Here is a 19,156-nt window from a genome sequence, read left to right as displayed (position 1 = left end):
ATTCAGGCTTTTATTAATTTGTGTTAGAATTGTGGATACATCGTTCATGATTAAATACAATTTATCTGAAAAAAAGAAGAGAATTTACTCAATAAATAGGATTCCATAAACTAATACTGTATTCCTATATTTTATTATTAACGGAATAATTATGAATCAAACATATACCTTTGCTATACTGAAGAATTATTATGTCTGATTCTTAATTTCATGCTCATTTGTCATATGTATTTGCAATTTGAGTAAAACAGACTATACCCAGGGTACTCTGCAAATAAGAAAATGTGAGTTCTGTTATTAGTTCTACCACTATATGATCATGCCAGAGAATTTCTGCTCTTCCACTCTCTTTCTGTAACTGATGGTAACACTGACATCCTATTCTTCTCTTTGAAAGCTGTTGCAGTTGTACAGGAAAAGCACTGTGAAGGATTGTGTTTATTACCCACACAAGAAAGAAGTACTGGAATGTATATGAATTGGCAAGTTCCAGGATTTTAGTTTGTGTTCAACCTCCCACTGGCCAAAATGGTTTTGAGCTACAGCAGATCCTATACATAATAATATACCAAATAAAATAAATGTGAAGGTAAAAGATCAACTGTTTTTTCTGTTCTGTCTTATACAGGCATGATCTGGTCTGAATGTAAAGAGATTTGGTCTCAAGGTCCAAAAGAATACCTTTTTGAATTATGGAATATGCTTGATTTTGGTATGTTAGCAATTTTTGCCGCATCATTCATAGCAAGATTTATGGCATTTTGGCATGCATCTAGAGCCCAGAACTTCGTTGATGCAAACATGAAAGATCTGACAAGTCCAACACTGGAGCCCAACATAAAATACTACACCTTGGGTGAGTTGATTGCACAATTAAGACTTTGGAGCCAAGATTAATTGATTTGCTGCTAAGAAGTCTCCAATACTTATCTCCACAGTGTACTCCTTAACAAATTCCCACTCCTCCTTCTCTTTCTCATACCTACTATACTATGTCCAGTTCCCTTGGCTATGCTTATACATCTCTTTAGGGAATGTTCTAGACATCAGGCACTGAAATGATCTGAGATCAAAATAATCCCACTCTCACCCCACCCCTTTTGAAGATTATTTTACTCCAGGTTATTCCATCTGTGCACTTACACAGTGCTATCCTGCAAACACAACTGCCAACGTGACATACTGTAGTGCAGGGGCAGAACTCAGAAATGAGATCCAGGAAATTCTTAAACCTGCTTTGCCAACATAACCAATGTATTCTTTTTATATTCTTTGCACAGAGACTCTGTTACATTATTTTAATATTTCTCAATCCTCTCTCTTTACTAGTGAGAGATAAAAATGTTGATAAACTTGCTTCTAGTCAGTAAGAATTTACTAGAAGCTATTTCGCCCAAATGAGAAAAAAAATACCCTGTTTACTTGTGTTCACTGTCAACACTGCCACATCTCTCTTGCCTTTATTAGATATTTTTCTCTAGATACTAAATTGCATCAGTTTTTATCTCTATTCAATGCCTCAAATATTATTTCTGATAGGGTTGCATTTCTTCATTTTCCAGGCTGTCTAAAAAGCCAAGCAATTAATGTATGTGTTCTGAAACCCATTAAACTGTAGTCCTATAAATTTTACTGCAAAGTTAAAAAAAATCACATAACTTATAAAAGCAGTTAGTTAAATTTTAATTGAGTTTCAGTGACAGCCACTAGAAGAATTTGCAAACAGGGACTGTTTACGTTCACAGTTCCTGGGTGTGACAAGCACAAGTCTTGTAACTCATTTATGCCATGTAATACTGTATCATCTGGCAAGGAAGTTTCCATTGACTTCAGCCATGAGTTCTGTCCTTGTTATGCACTTAAGCAGAGTTGACCCATTTTTTAGTGTATAGAATCAGAACCATTTGGGTTGGAAAAGACTTCTAAGATCGAGTCCAACCATTAACCTAACACCTCCAAGTCCACCACTAAACCATGTCCCTAAGAGCCACATCTACATGTCTTTTAAGTACCTCTGGGGACGGTGACTTCCATAGGCAGCCTGGTCCAATGCTTAACAACCCTCTCGGTGAAAAGTATTTTTCATACTCTCCAATCTGAACCTTCCCTGGCACAATTTGAGGCCGTTTCCTCTTGTTACTTGGGAGAAGATACCAACACCCACCTGGCTACACCTCCTTTCTGTGACTGAGTACTGGCACAGGTTTCCCAGGGAGGTGGTGGAGTCTCTACCCTTGGAGATATTCAAATGCCATCTCAATATGATCGTGGGCCACTGGCTCTAAGTGGCCCTTCTTGAGCAGGGGTATTGGACCAGATAACCTCCAGAAGTCCCTTCCCACCTCAGACTTTCTTTGATAGTACAGCTCACCTGTAAACCTAAAAGACACCTGGCTTCTAGCCCATACTGAAACATCTGCCATCTTTGATTATATAGTTATCCATGAAGTCTGAGGTAAAGCTGATGTAGGTGTGTCTGCTTATGTGAAAATATGCAGTCTTTTGCCATACAGACATTTTCTTATTTGAGTATGGTGTGTAGTAGGCTTTTCAGTGAGGAGCTCAATAAACAAAAGAATATACACACACCTACAAGAAACACAGAGTGGCTAACAGGAGAATGAATATGTGCTAAGTGAGCCTTGTTATGCCTACAGAGTCATTCATTAACTTGTCATGATATGTGAATACTGGCATGGCAGTAGGCTCCGTAAAGAGTATAATTTTCTGATACTTTATTAAACATTTATTTGTTAGTTAACATCTTAAATTAGAGTTTTTTCAAATGCCAGTGATTGCCTTCATTGCAGTACAAATTATTTGTTTAAATTTTAGCATTTATAGTAGGATAAACACAGACAACAGCAGTCTTCTGGGATGTAGTAAAGCTGTCCCTGGTTAACCTCTTCCCTTTTCCTGAAGCACAGGAGGGAATTGAACTTAAGCCTCCACCTCACAGGAGGATGCCTTAATCTTCATGTAGGAAGTATCCTGAATGCTATTGCTGTGGGTTTCTCCTTCTGACACCTTTCTATAAGTATTTCTACAGGTTTGAACCTGAATGTTCCCCTGTAGAGTTGAATGTATTCCTCATCAACAACGGTGTCACATTCACTCATGATCCAAAGGATGTTCTAGTAATTCACACAAATGAAGTATCTTCAACAGAAGAGATTGATAGAAACAATAGAAAAGGTGATAGAAATGTGTATATCAGGAAAGGGCTATTACTATTTCTCTATGAGTAAAAAGATGGAGTAAATAGAAAAAGTAGAGAAACATTGTTTCCATAGTTTTGGAGTTGTGAGTGGCATTTAATGATTCCAGATCCCCACATCAAAAAAGTTCATTTTGGATAGTTCAAACAAATCACATTTCTGATTTAATTTATTCAACATTCCTCACCTAACATTCTAAGCTGAATTTTAGTTGCATTCTCTAATAGGTTGAGATTCAAGTCCAAAAAAGTTACTTCAGTGGTGTTACAGCCCAGCTTTATAATCAGTGGACATCTAATGGGTACAGTCAATAGAGCTGTGAAATAGTTTTAGTGCTACCTGTCTCACTTCAACTGGCCAAATATAAGTGACTGGTGACATTTGAATTGCCAAGGTGCTGCTCCAAAAAGACCTTGCACAAACTTGTACAAATAATCTTGGATACCCTGGGCATCTGACATGGCAGTTAATGTCTTTGTTCAGGTCTCTGCATCAGGCTCCAGGTGCTCATTAGGCTGTGCTGACTGTACCTCCCATTTGGATAGTTGTCTCTAGACACCTTAATCTCAACTGAAGCCCACTCATGGTTTCTTCCAATTAAAAATTATACTTCTGATGAAGGTATAATAAAAAGACAGTACAACATAAGTCAAAACGTAAAGTCCTTCCCCAGCCCTAGTGTAGTAGGTGGAATAATATCCCATAGATTTTCTATGTGTTCAAGATTGAAAGGGTAGAACATAACTGCTCCTTATTTTTAGACAGCAATGTCTTAGAATTGTGAAAATATCTGAAAATGCAGGATGCCATATACGGTAAAGGAAAAAGGATTAAGACTACATCTTGCCTGCTCTAAATTTGCATAGCACCATGGCATTCAATGCCAGTTTTTACTCACCAAAAGAGAGTACTTCAGTGAACAGCCTAAGGTAGACTTTGAAATACTGACTGAAATTCTCATCTTTTGTTTCTAGCCAGAATAAACTGGGATCCTTCTGATCCTCAGATCATATCTGAAGGCCTGTATGCCATTGCGGTGGTATTAAGTTTCTCCAGAATAGCCTACATCTTACCAGCTAATGAAAGCTTTGGACCACTGCAGATATCACTTGGCAGAACTGTGAAAGACATCTTCAAGTTCATGGTGATATTTATCATGGTGTTTGTGGCTTTCATGATAGGGATGTTTAATCTCTATTCCTATTATCTGGGAGCAAAGCAAAACGAAGCATTCACAACGTAAGTACAACCAATTAAATGGTAATGCTTGTGGGCTGTTTTTATGGAAAGTTGGTTGCTTCCACTGTATGGGTTAAGTTTACTGATTCTTTTATATATCTCTCAAAAATGTCTTTGTCTGGGATTAAGTAGTAATTTTCTCTGATGTTCTGGTGCTTAAAGGATATATTTGAAATCAGAGAGTGAACTCTTGATCCCAAGAATACCGTGATAGATCAGGAAAGACAGGCTCAGAAGGCGAGATGTAGTTAGCCTTTATGTGACAGAGCAGCAGGAGTGCCTGTACTTCTGCCTAGGGGTAAATGATGAGACAGCAAGATTTACAGATCAGGATTAGAGGGAAGACCATCATGTTGTAATGGATGCCTGCTGTGGAATGCCTAATCACATAGCAAAGTAGATGAGACCTTGTTCAGACAACTGGAAGAAGTCACACTTGCAGTCTCTGGTCCTTATGGGAAATTTTATCCACCCTGGTATCTGCTGAAGGAACAGCACAGAAGGGTACAAGCAGTTCAGGACATTTCTAGAGGGCAGTGACAGTAAATTCCTAACACATGTGCTGATGCAGAGGGGAGCTTTGTGACATCTGACTTTTACAAACAAGGAAGAACTGCTTAGGTACATGAAGGTTGGGAACAGCCTTGGCTGACCATGAAATGATGGAGTTCAGGTTGCTGAGAGAACAAGGCAAATAACAAGACCACAGCCATGGACTTCAGGAGAACAGACTTTGGGCTGTTCAGGAATCTTATAAGGCTCTGAAGAGGGGAGTCCAGGGAAGTTGGTTGATTTTCAAGAATTGCCTTTTCAACACTCAAGATTAGGCCATCTCAGTGGGCAGAAAATCACTCAACGGTGTCAGGAGGCTTGTATGGATGAACAAGTGTAACTGATAGGCCAGCTCATTGTGATGCCACACAGAAGGACCTAAACAGTCTGGAGAAATGAGCCAACACAGACCTTGTGAAGTTCAACACAGGGAAATACCACGTCCTGCCCCTGGGGAAGAATAACCCCAGGCACCAGGACAGGCTGGGGTGACCAGCTGGGAGGCAGCTTGGAAGAAAAGGACCTGGGAGTCCTGATGAACACCAAGTTGACTATGAGCCAGCAGTGTGCCCTTGTGACAAAGCAGCCCAACAGCCTCTTGGGCTGCATTAGGCTGGGGAGGCTTATGAATAAACAGAAATACCTCAGATGCTTTATGCAGCACAGGTCACATACATTGGGTGACCTGTCTGGGGACTTTGGGACATAGTCTGGGTCAGACCTTGAGCCTGCAGGACAGCATCCTGCCTGCAAGGGTGGTCAGTGCTGGCACTTCAGAACACAGCGTGGCAGCTCCCTGCAGCATGTGGGAGCAGGGCTGATTACTCTATCAGCTGCTGCTGTCATCTGTAATTGAATCAGGCTAATCACTAGTGTCATACACATTCTAAAATACTTGCCATTTAATTCAGATAACTGTGTATTCTTTCCAGTCAAAAACCCCTCTGATCCCTATTTTAACCTCTGTGCCTCCATAATTTCCAGTGGCAAGAACCTTGAGAGGAGAAAATAGATTCCCATGTTTGGATTGGTTTGATTTTGGGTTTTTTTTTTACTCTTTGTTTTCTTGGATATTCTTTTTTTTCATCTCCCACCATAAAAAGACAAATTCTGAATTTATGTCAGGGGTTATTTGGTATACATTTGTCATACCTCTCATTTTTATATGATTTTAGGATAAATCCTTTAAGTGGAAACTAATTCTTTTCCACGCTCTGCACCCCTTACCCACTCAATTTCTGTCTGTGATGTGATTCAAGCTATAGCTGTTATGAAGTATATTCAGCCAGAGAACAAACGTGGACAAGAGAAAAAAACTTGTTATTACTTCTTTATTTATTGTTAAGTTCACATAATAGATACAGTACATAAAACTACACTCACAGACAGAATACTTATAAAATATTACAAGCAGAGAAGCAAATTCACACCTGAAAATCACAAATTTGTTTTAACTTTTTAAAATAACAGGACAATAAAATCTTTTCTTAACAATAACATGGGACAATAAAATATAAAATGTACTTTGCAATACTACTTGCATTTTGGGATATGGGAAACAGATCAGTTCAAAGCAGGAGAAAATATGTCTTCAAACAGGTGGAACATTCTTTACATTCACATTACCAACAAGCATTTAGTGTGTAGATTAAAGTAGTTAACGAGTAAGTCATTGTAATAGTCTATTTTAGGACATACTCACCATTTCTAAACTGAATCAGATGCGTTTTGGGTCAGTCCTAAGTATTAGAAAACTTATACCAGGAAACAGTCTGTACCTATGAAATTAAATAGTCGTCTTGTTCTGCGTAATTCCACAATGATAGTGTCCTGTGTTGTGATAATGGAAAACTTTGTATAAAAATTATATCTGGCAATTTATACAATAAGAATATGCAGCCTTTCTTCTATAACATATGCATGTGTCCAATTTCTCCTTTTAGTGTTGAAGAAAGTTTCAAGACATTGTTCTGGGCTATATTTGGACTCTCAGAAGTTAAATCAGTTGTCATTAATTATAAACACAAATTTATTGAAAATATTGGTTATGTCCTTTATGGAGTCTATAATGTTACCATGGTCATTGTCTTACTGAACATGCTTATCGCAATGATCAACAGTTCATTCCAGGAAATTGAGGTAAGTACTACGAAACTACCACATTTACTGTCACAACTAATGTTTGTAAATCTCCTGGACAGTACTTTTTGTGGACATCATAGAAAAATAACAGGCTTTGGAATGCATTATCAGAAAATTCCACTGTACATTTTTATTATAAAATACCTGGAAACTACCCAGCTGCATGTACTTGCAATAGTAAGAACTACACTGGACTAAGAAACTGGTGTAGAACTGTGTTACGTTCCTGAAGAGGATGGGCTACGTTGTGTGACTTCGTGAATCATTCATTTGCCTCATTTGTAGTTATAGTTTGAGTAGTGTCCCTCTTGTTGCAAGGGTGTTCTTACTTCCTATGCCTGCTGATCTTGCAAGTAAGTCTACAACATGCTGTTTTATCCATGCAACTGTTGCTCTAGTCCTCTTCAGTGAACATCATTTTACTTGACAAAGTAATCAGCAGGGCTACTGAAAATCAGCATGAACTTTTATGTGCCATGGAAGACAAAGGGCTAAATCATTATTACTGTTTAGGGGGAAAAGAAAAAAAGGAAGCAGCTCTCCAGGAGCAATCTCAGCCTTTCCCAGGTGGCACCCTTGCCACAAAGCAGCAGACTCAGGTTGCTTGATACTGCTCTGTTCCCAAGTTCTGAGCTCTGGTTTGGGGCTGTAGTGTTGTCCAGCTTGAGCAGACTATTAGCACTCACTCTGGAGTAAGCAATGTTTGCATAGAATGCAGTTTGTTGTTCTGTAATTGCACTATTTAAATTTGATTAATAAGGACAATTCCATTCAGTGAAATTTAGTTTTCACACATTATAAAGGTTAGCTAAAGCATCTTTAATAGTCAAGGTGGTATTAACAGTTAATTCTTTTTTTTTTTTTTTTACAGGATGATGCTGATGTAGAATGGAAATTTGCAAGGGCTAAACTTTGGTTTTCTTACTTTGAAGAAGGGAGAACACTCCCAGTACCCTTCAACTTAGTGCCAAGCCCCAAATCATTGCTCTATCTCTTACTCAGAATCAAAAAATGGATTTCAAAACCATTTCTGTGCCAAAAGAAAAGCTTCCAGGAAGATGCAGAGATGAACAAGGTAATTGTACAATGTGTATACTGACTGCTAATTTTAAAAGATTAAACCAATGTTAACTTCATTTTTTTCTTGTTTTCCTGTTTTTCTGATTAATTTCCTAATACACTTAGTCCATACTGAAGTCAGTCACTACATACAGGCTGAAATTCTTGCTTTTTTTTTTACTATAGATGTTTGTCTGCATCTGTAATGAGTAAAGTCAAAAATACCATTGCAAATTCACAGTTCTTCCTGCTTCTTGTCACAGAATCCGAGAATAACTCTGACTGGGAGGGACTTCAAGAGGTTTCTGATCCAACCTCCTGCTCACAGCAGGGTCAATTCTGAGGCCAGGCCAGGTTGCTCAGGGCTTCATCCAGTCAGGTCTTGAAAACCTCCAAGACTGCACAACCTCTCTGGGCAGCATGTGCCACCACATGACTCTCCCTTGTGAGGAAAAAAATGTCATCTACCTCTTGTTTGAATTTGCCCATTGTCTCTCATCCTTCTGTCCTGCAGCACTATGAAGAGCTCTGCCTAAGACTGAACAAGCCTAGATTCCCCAATGTCTTTTCACAGGGCAAGTGCTCCTGCTCCAAACATCTCTGCTGAACCTGATGCAGTTTTATGATCTTTCTCACTGTGCACCATGTCCCCTAGGTCCCTTTTTGCAGTGCTGCTCCAGAGCCAGCCAGTCCCCACCCTGTGCTGTTGAAAGAGTTACTCCTTCCCGTTTATCCTTATTGAAACTCACATGGCTCCTGTCAGCCATATCCTCCTGGGTGGTGTCCTCAAGCCTACCAGTTTCCCACCCCCCTAGTTTGGCTTTGTCTGCAAACTTTGCAGGAGTGTGCTTCAATACCCCCAGTCATTTTATCTCAGAAGGCCATCTGTCCAGTCAGACAGGTTTTACTCTTCATAAACCCACATTTACTGTTCCCAGTCACCGTCTGCTCTTCCAGTTACCCAAAAACATTCTCCAAGAGGACTCTAACCACTGTGTTGCCTTTGGATGATTGTTGGTGAAGCATGAGGTAAAGAAAGCATCAAGTCCCTCAGCCTAACCCAGGTCTCCTGTCACTAAGTCCCCTGCCCCACCAAACAACAGGCCCACATTTCCCTTCTTCAGCCTTATACTGCTGTTGAGCTGTAGAAGCTCTTCTTACTGCCCTTGCAAATGTCAGCTTAAGGTGAGCTTTGTCCTTCCTCCCACCACAGTCATGCCTGGGCTTAGTTTCTAAATTCCCCCTTTGTAGCCTGTCTCTGCTTCCACCAAAAATGTATCTTATTGTAAAGCATTCTTTTATCTGTTTTATTTACAAGACAAGTACAGTAAAAAGCACTTGAGTTGATCTCTTGCTGTATTATTTAAAGAGTTTATAGTTTTTTCTTGCAGTGTCTTTAGTACAAATCAAATTAATTGCTTTAGGAGAACACGGTGCATAGCACATGGTGTTAGGTGGTGCTGGAAGTGTAAAAACTGGCACTGTTGTAACACGTTAGGGAAGAAGAACTTTGCAAGACAACTGATCTGACGTAGCGAGTGGAAAGGTGAGCATATGGGAACATTCACACAAACAAAGAACTTACAGGTTTGTTTTGTCGTGGTGGCAGAAACAAATGTGTCATTTATGGAAATTTTAATGTGGAAGGATCTTTGTTAAAATAGCAGCAGTCGGAGCAGAGGCCTGTTCAACATTAGGAGTTCTTGAGCCTGTAGTCAGGTGTGATTACTCATAAGCCTGGAGGCCAGTAAAGAATTTACATGGGTCTGTAAGCTCCCTGTTGTCAATGTGGCATGGACTTTTTCCATCATAGTTACCAGATGAAAAGAGAAACAGAACTGATTGCAATCCTAGAAGGAAAAGTGGAGCTATAGGGAAGAATACAGTGCCTCTGTCAATCCTCTGCCTCTGGTTAAGTTCATAATAGTCTATAAAAACAAACAGATATTACAAACCCTCACCAAAGTCAAGATTGTTATTAACTTCAGATTTCTCATATGTGCTACCAGTAATTTTTCTAGCATTTCACAGCCCCGACAGAAGTGGCACTGCATTTGCTCAAGATTTTAATGACTCTGACATTTGCAAAACTTTTAATCAAGCTGTATGCTGCAGATTGATTTCACAACTTCTGTGAGTGATAAAATCATCACTGAAAAATCATGACTTTAAGGAGAAGCATATAAACTTCAAATTGAGTGATGGTGAGAGGTAACAAATCCAAGGATGTTTCTTTCTAATTCACTTGATTTGTGACTTTGAAAAGCACAGAAGTTAGAGGCTTATTTTTAATGACTTTAAAATTAAATGTATGTTTCCATAGAACTGGTACTCTTAAAAATCCCATTCTTACACAGTAAGGAATGAAACTGGATTTTTACCAGTCTTTTCCAAAATTACATTCAAACCTAGTGCTTCAGATGGCTACAAAGTGAAATTGTGGTAGTTACCAGTTCTAGATAAAAGAGAAATAATTGTGTGTGCTGTTACAGCAGTCCCCCTGAAAAACAGCTGTAAGGATGCAACATCTTTTATCAGATTTATCCCTACTGGAATTAGTCTTCAAATATTAATGCTTTCCACTCACTGCAGGTTGTAGTATAGCTAATACTAAGTGAAATGTGCTTATTCTCCAGCCAGAGAAGCTATAAAACTGCAAATCAAATTAAAAGGAAAAAAAAAAAAAACAAAAAACAACACAAAACACTTTTACCCTGAAAAATACAGAGCAGCTGAGTCACATCTATTCATTCCTCAAGCTTTTCCAGCAGGGGGACTGATCCTGCCAGATGGTTACGTTTTTACTTACCTTTTGGACCACCACATCCTGTGGAGCTGACTTTATCTGAATCTATCAGTTGCTGCCACCATTCACACTTCTAAAAATTAACTGTATTTTTGTGTCACGTTTTGGCCCACTGTTGATTGGTTATTGTTGAGGCTGTATCTTGGTATTGTCTTGAAGGTATCCTTAGGCTTTTTGGGCTTTGGCTTTGGACTCATCCTGTGGTGAGCAGATTGGTGGTGCTGTGACTGCTGAGCAAGGAGCTACTTGTGCAAGGAGCTGCTATAAATGCAGTGAGCTGTGTAAAGATAAGAAGAGATTTGGCAAGGCCAGACTGAAGACTTGGTGGCTTTGGCTGTGCTAGTAAATTAAAATTTGACAGGGAACTTCTTTGGGCACTGGGACCAGTCCAGGAATGGCTTGCTCCTGTTTAGGTAGTTTTCCTCTCAAAACAGGGGTTGTTGCAAGCTATTGTCCCCAGACCATTCTCTGTGCCTAGACAGCTGCTCTGGTGCAGGTCCTAGTTGGGAGGACACAAAATGTTTACTGATGGAGGACATTGCATTGTGGTACCCAGAAATGTCAACACCCACTCGAGCTGACTGATTCATCCCCAGCCTGTGGGTTTTTCTCCTGCAGAGCCTGCATCATCTTAGCCCAAAAGCAGCAGCAGCACCGGGCAGGGTGTAAAGACAAGAATTAGGATGGGAAGTGGGGAGATTCTGCCCCTGGAGCCAGCTCTGCCCTGATTACTGCTTGCAGAAAATGAAGGCAGATGCCCTCAGTGCTAAGTGGAGAATGATTTGCATAGCTGTGTTCAAAGTGTGGCATGCCAGAAACTAATTTCTTGAGACATATCTACATATAATGATAAAGGCTGTAATGATTTCTTTCAGGCTGTTCAGTAAAACAGACAGTTTTCTTCTGTTTCAGGCTAGAATTGGTGTTTTAAATATCAAGTGAAGAAGAAATTCAAACCAAAAGAGGAAGAAATAAATTAAGAAAATGGAGAGTTTTAAAGAAACCTACTTTGAACTTTATTTCTAAATTGAAATAATTGCCTTGTGAATAAGAAAGTTTATGGTTTAAGAGTCACAGAACTTGTTCAGCCTCGTGAACTAAAAACCTATAATGTCAGATGATATATTTAAGGCATTTTCTGAAAACGTGGCCCTTCAGAATAGAAATAAGCTTTAAGCCTTCACTCAGACAATAAAAAATATGTTAACATTTATCCCTTAGTATAAAACAGTGTCTCTAAATTTTGCAAGTGGCCTCTGCTTATGGGAGCTCAGTCATTTACTCAGAACCCTCCCTTCTCATCCAAATGCATACAATTAATTGGCATTCAGAGTCATCAGCTGCTTCTGAAAACAAATGTTTAAGATGTTAACAAAGTGCTACACAAAACAGGGATGGTAATCACATTACTATTCTCATTGCATTGAATTTTAAGTAATACTAGAGAACAATGACATGAGAAGCAACTTTAAAAATCAGGTGTTTTCTAAGAGCAGTGGTCTATGTATGCTGCATTTCTTCTTTCACACAACACCCCCAGAGGAGTTGTGTTAGGGATTATATCATTATTTTATTTAAATATTTTTTTTCCCCTTCCAGTTACTCATGTGTGGATGTTCAATAGATATTTAAAAATATATATTATAGCTCAGCCATTGATGTGACAGGCTGAGTTGACTCTAGCAGTAATTTTTGGGGAGAGAAAAAACTCATGGGCATGGTGCTTAAGGAGTTTAAGCATTTCGTGCAAAAATGAAGTTGTAACGAAATCTTGGCAATCTCTGCCACCAAGTGGCCATGCAGCAAGGTACAGTACATGTTCTGTCCTGTTACTGTTACGCATGAGCAGACCTCTGGAAGTCATATGCTTCGGATTTATCTGCCACCTTCCAAGGTGCTGTCTGTAGCTAGTCAGAAGTACATTGTTCTGTTAAAAAATACAGAGAGCTGAAGGGTCGAAGTTACGGTAAAGGCATTACAGTGTGTCTGGTTTTGCAGATCTGCAGGGTCTCACTTAACTCATTTCACCTCATATTACTAATTTTGCTGTTTCAAGTGGAAATCAGGTTTCAATTAAGCATTGGATTAACTTTTGAAATGAACCAATGTAAAGTAAATTGGAAACTGGTAGTCAGCATGACAGATTACAGTTAAAATACATAATAAAATACATAATACAATTAAATGCGTTTGTAGGTTATATGTAAATTGATCAGTAACAGGATCTTGAATGGTACGACAGCTACCAAAAAGGTCAGAGAAGCAGAAGGGCTGGGAGACCAGCCACTCATCTGGAGCTCAAGCTCACACCACAGAACAGCTTTGGCCAAGGCGTCTTTGCTCTGCCATGGCAAAGGAAGTGTATGTACTCTCCCTCTTACGCTACTACAGTACTGTGTGTTAGTAAAACAGGAGCTGAAAACCAGGAAGATTTTTTTTCTCTTTCAATCCAGTAATAAAGGTGAGGCCAAAGAGAATACTGTTAGTTCTAAAACTCTGAAAGACATGGTGATTATATGGTCATTTAACTCCCTAGCCACGCTTATTTTTATAAATCAGACACATACTCAAAACATTTAGATGAACTTATATTTTCTAATACATGTTTGAAACATTTAAGATAGATAGCTTCATTCAAGCAGGAAAAAGCAATGATAAGTTGCCCTTTTTATACATCTGTAATTGAATTTCCATTCAAATTCAGACTAATTAGAGATAAATATTAGTTATATATTTACATATTTCTATGTATCTTCTATCACTAATTTTGCTTCATCAGATAAATATAGTCTGAATAGATATATAGTGTTTCAAAGAGTATGCATATATAGATACTGCAAATCTTTCTAAAGAACAAAAAGAAATTCCAAATTCAGTGTCAACTATGTATTAATTGCAAATTAATATAATTTGTAATGTGTAATATTTTATTTGGGAAAAAACTACCAGAGTGCAAACTTGATCCTACAGTGAAAGATGTCCATGGCAGGGGTGTTGGACTACGTGGTCTTTAAAAGGCCCCTCCAACCCAAATCATTTAATGATTATGCAAATGCTAAAGAAAATGTAAAAATATTGAAATTATTCCCTGTTTTCAGATTCATTAAGACTTACTTGCTTTACTGTTAAAGTGAATATAAAGTTATTTGGAATGCTGGAAAACTAGAAGACTCTTAAGGATCAAGCTCTGCAGCAGCTGAGAGAATTGAGAAATGTAGTCGATGTCCTCGTTGCTGGTTAAACCACTGAATCTGATGGCTCATTCAGTCTTTCTATGCCTATACAATTCTCAAGTTTTTTTATGTTAGCGTTTTTATTAGTACCTGTATGTTGGAACAAAGGCCTGGTAAAGCTCTCTGCCTATCTGCTTTCATTTTCTAATTTACATCTGTTGAATATTTATCACATACTCCATCTTCCTACTTCTGATTATTTTCAGAGTTCAACCATGAGAAGTTACAATTATACCTCAAGGGGTTGTAATGATTTCAGTTGCAGAAATGGCTACATGAAGGCTTTAGCTTTCATTAACATCAGGCATTCTGTTGTCAGTACCCTTGATGTGTGCCATACCAGTACATCAGTATCTAACCCTCCCCTTCTTTCCTCCCCATCGAACTATATTCCAGCATATCCCACATATTACTTAACCAGGCTTCAAAGTACCCCAGTTTGCTTATGTGTAGGTGCTCAATGCATTAAAACATGGAGAATGCCAGCATGGAGAACCCCGTTGGAAGTACACCTTGAGCCCACAGATCTGAGACATGGCATTGATAGCCCCGTGTTTCCAAACAGTAAAGCTTCTATTGGACCCTTTATAACCATAAAGAACTAACTTTTTAGTGACAGTCCCACCTATTCCTCATCCAGATCAATCATATTTTACATTTAATCAATTATGTCTCACTTTTTTTTTTATTTCTTGCACTCATTGCTGATTGGACTGGCCCTGTTACCAGTCTAAAGTAGTATCTTTCATTTTATTTGGTCGCTATTCACTCTTACTGCAGCCTGGTCAATCAGCTGGAGTCTCAGTTCACTGTTTTGTGATGCTTTAGTCCATCTCAAAGATGTAAACCAGTAAAGAGGCCTGCAGACTGCATCCTCGGTGTTTCATCAGGCAGTGATGTCCTTTTCTTCTGCATGTGTAGTAAAGAAGGTGCTACTCAGAAATGTCAGTTGATAATGTTGTGGTCCTTGGCATGAGCTGCATAACCAATTACTTTCACCCATTAGTGCAAGCCAAGGGAAAGGAAACTGCTCGTGCACTTTGTGGTAGTGGAGGTCACATTAGGTAAGGGCAAGTGCTGTGAAAGAAAGGAAGGGGAGAACGCTGCCTTCCAAGAACGCTGTCCTCCTTCCTTGGCTTCTCCCACACCCTGCCCTGAGTCTCCTTCATTCATTGCCTATAAAGCTGTGCTGCAGTGGTGCTGCCTTCCTCCTGACCTGGATCCACCTCCTGTGCACCTGAGGCATGAGGGAAAACCTACAGCTCTGCTCTGGTCTCTTGAGCGTGTCAGGGGCAGGGGAGAGGCATAGTACAAGAAGACCTCCCAGTCCTCACTTACCTACACCGCAGTCTGAAGGGGGGTTGTTTCAGCTCTTGTGATGACATTCTGCATAGGTAGGAGAATTTACCACAGTAATGTAATACTCCCCAAATTGAGCTTAACAGGTAATGTTCTGTCATGAGGAATTTCACTATATTGTTCTTCTATTTATTTTGTACTATAAGTAGTGTTTCCATTTCAGCTTGGCCAGAGGAAGCAATCAAGTATAAGAAGCTCAGATGAAATCCACTTAAACAGTTTAAACAACCCTCCAAGGCAATACCAGGTAAACCCCAGTTTATTTTAAAACAAAATCAAGCAGCAGTAGAACTGGCAGATCAGATGACAGGTCAGACTGACAGCATGAGGACAGTTTTGAATTTATGTTAAACAACGTGAATTAAGAACAAAGCCACAGACCTTGTATAGATCAGAAATTAATGCAGTGATTTAGGTATTTGCAGTATAATCTGAGGGTGTTTTTGTCTCCTCTTTGTTTCTTAAATGCTGCCCTGATAGTACAATATTTTAAAGTGTTTGAAGAATGTTTTTAATTTTAGAGATAAGTTGATTCCTCAACAGCACAGTGAAAATTCAGAAAACTAAAAGGAAATGCAAAATCTTCTCACTCCTGAAGCAGTTAGCATATTATGCTGTGTCGCTGTATTCTGACACCTCAAACAATGTAATATCTTTCAGCCTCTATGCCATCAATATAGTCTGGTTATTTTTTGCCTCCTGAACAGTTTGCAGCAAGACTTTGTGCAGTCAAGCATAAAGAAAGCCAGTAGAGTCCACAGCAAGCCCAGCTGGTTTGGTCCAGAAGCTGCTCCTTTCCTTCCTGTAACACTACAAAGCAGGAGGAAATGAACAGGCAAGAGCTGCTTGGGCAGTGGTGGTTTGACTCTGGGAATTATCTTATGAGACCTCTGCTCCCCATCATTAGCCATGGGCTACAGGGGACAACCTGCTTCACCATGGTCTTCTCCATGGGCTGCAGGGGAGTCTCTCTCCAGCACCTGGAGTGCCTCAACTTCACCCTTCTCCTTCTTCCCTGGTCTTGGTGTCTGCACAGTTCCTTACATGTTCTCACTCCCTTCTCTGGTGGCAAAAAGCCGCTGCTAGTGGGTTTTTTCTCCTAAATGTGATTCTCAGAGGTGCTGTGACCATCGCTGATGGGCTCAGCCTTGGTCAGCAACGACTCCGTCCTTGAGTCGGCTCTGCCAAGCCTGCAGAGAGCTTCCTGCTGCTTCTTGCAGAAGCCACCGCTGCAGCCCCCCCTCCTCCACCAGGATCTGTCCATGCAAAACTATGACAGCATTAGACCAAGATCATCTGAATGCAAAAAGCTATAGAAAATGTGGGGGAATTAAGTATCCCTTTTTTAATCATAAGACAAAACTAAGTTTTTCCCCTTGGGCAGGCTAGCTCTGCATCATGTCTACATTATGCAGTGTCTGTACAAGTCTGTTCCAAAACCTCTGCCTTTTCACAGATGATTTCATTATGATGCAGTGATAGATATAACAATTACAATTTTAACCCATAAACATGAGGATGTGTGGCTTTCTGTTTGAAACATTTGGGGTTTATTGGAATAAACAGTACAGCAGCTGACCTTCCAAGCGTGACTGGAGTGATAGTCTGGAACCACAACCCTGACATGATTCACTTTGCAGCCACCTATTACTGTGGACACAGAAGCAGCCACATAAATCTACATGTATTTTCTATTGTGGAATTGAAAAATAAAAAGAATTGTGTTCTCATGGGTTACGCCCTATGAAAATATTAAAGCCAAAGTTAAAACCCCAAAGGTAGTTAGATACCTTGTTCTTATTCAAGTAGAGAATCAGAGGCAGAATTAATTTTTCCTGGAAAAGTAAAATTTGCATCTAAATTTGCTGTCCTAGGTTCCCTTTATTTTTTGCAGAGAGGCTAGCCCCTGTAATGATGTGATTTGTTGGATCAATTTTAGCAGTCTCTGATGAACTCTCCCCTCAAGTTTGCTCTTGGTCTCCACAGAGGGAGTTAAAGGTGACTGCCACAGATACGTTTGTTCTGTATTTGGTTAGATGAGTCCCTGCGAGGTGATTAAATGACTTTTAGAATATGGGTCCCATTTTCTATAAGCTTTATGTTGGGAAAAGATAACTTATCACATAAAATATTAAAAAAAAAAAGGATTAGCATAAGCCAATTGCAAAAGGGTTTAGCAATTACCACTGATAATCAGGGTCATTATCCTCTTCTGGTAGCAATAAGGGCTAGATGGTTTCACCTACATGGAGATTAAAGCTGTAACTATATTAATCACTCTCATGGGAGTAGATGAGGCAGCGTGAATGATCACATTCATAGTGTGGTTAGTTTTCTAGAGTAGTACAGTCTGAATACCTATATCAGGTGAAAGCAGAGATTTTTACGTTATATTCCTTTAACCTGATGTGTCCTATACTGAAATGTCTGAATGCAACAGGAGATAACAGAGCTCACAGCAATACTAGAAAGGCCAACTACTAAAACTCTTTTTTTTTTCTTTCTTTCTTCTCTGCAGAAAATAATGAAACGTCTCATTAAAAGATACGTACTGAAAGCTCAGATAGATAAGGAAAGTGATGAAGTCAATGAAGGTGAGTATGTTGATGAATTCCACTTGTGGTAATGCCCATGCATTTCCCATAGGGAAGCTGCATTTACTGCGGTGGCTGGTTTGGGGCACTCTGGCAGGAATTCTCCCTTGTGTGGGAGATGCATAAATGGTGATACACATGGTTCAGCCTTGTTTTCATATGGCTTAATAGCCAGAAATAGATGGTGAATGTACTTCATGGGAATGCTGTCTTCTGTTTGTACCCCTCTGGTGTTTGAAAGACACAGTACAGCAGGAAGAAGAGAAGACCACGCTCTTATGGACAGTAGGAGGCCTTGTTGCCGGCCACAAGAACTCAGGCAGCCTTGATCTGCATGATCTCTCTTCTGTCTAAAAGATCCTTCGGATTTTATGAATTGATGTGATTTCTTACAGAGAGAGATTGAGATTTGTTTGTTTCCTGAGCTGCATCTTCAAATTCCTATCCATAAGTCACCTTTTGCCAACAGCCCTCAGAACATGCACTTCTGCTTCAACAAAGAAAACCAGAGAAGTCCCACAATAACTGTGAGATATTTGGGTATGCTGGGGTTTTTTCCTTTGTTTTTAATAGTGTGATCTTCTAATGTCTCTTACAGGTGAACTGAAGGAAATTAAACAGGACATTTCAAGTCTCCGTTATGAACTCCTTGAGGAAAAATCCCAGAATTCTGAAGATCTGGCAGAACTTATACGAAAACTTGGGGAAAAACTGTCAATTGAGTCCAAGGAAGAAGAAAGCAAGAGATAACCTGAACATTTAAGAAATGCAACAGAACGTTAACAATTCACTTAAAGCCATACTTCTGTTTTTCTCAAGTCTAGCTCACATTTCTACAAGAGATTCAGAAATTAAATCATTCCAATTCTTGTTGAAAAACCACAGTGGCAAATCCTCTGTGTCTATGGTAGAAATACCACTTGAGTAAAGATATTTATTTATTCTTTACCTGTG

At 39.4% G+C, this 19,156-nt stretch overlaps 1 protein-coding gene across 1 annotated transcript in view; it reads left to right on the top strand.

Moving 5' to 3' along the window:
- The window catches only part of TRPC6 (transient receptor potential cation channel subfamily C member 6), a gene marked incomplete at both ends in the record, with an annotated part of 99,218 nt that extends 80,266 nt beyond the window's left edge, over positions 1–18,952 (top strand). The window contains 7 exons of the mRNA XM_084271844.1: positions 629–856; positions 4,193–4,457; positions 6,953–7,148; positions 8,023–8,226; positions 15,772–15,855; positions 18,127–18,202; positions 18,801–18,952. Of these exons, the coding sequence (XP_084127970.1) occupies positions 629–856; positions 4,193–4,457; positions 6,953–7,148; positions 8,023–8,226; positions 15,772–15,855; positions 18,127–18,202; positions 18,801–18,952 (1,205 nt within the window). The remainder of the gene's footprint in view (positions 1–628; positions 857–4,192; positions 4,458–6,952; positions 7,149–8,022; positions 8,227–15,771; positions 15,856–18,126; positions 18,203–18,800) is intronic.
- Between the last annotated feature and the right edge of the window lie 204 nt (positions 18,953–19,156).

This window comes from Gallinula chloropus (genome assembly GCF_964237585.1).
Source record: "Gallinula chloropus genome assembly, chromosome: 1".
In the NCBI taxonomy this organism is placed as follows: domain Eukaryota; kingdom Metazoa; phylum Chordata; class Aves; order Gruiformes; family Rallidae; genus Gallinula; species Gallinula chloropus.
Note: the sequence above shows the minus strand (reverse complement) of the source record. Positions and strands in the feature narration are given on the sequence as shown.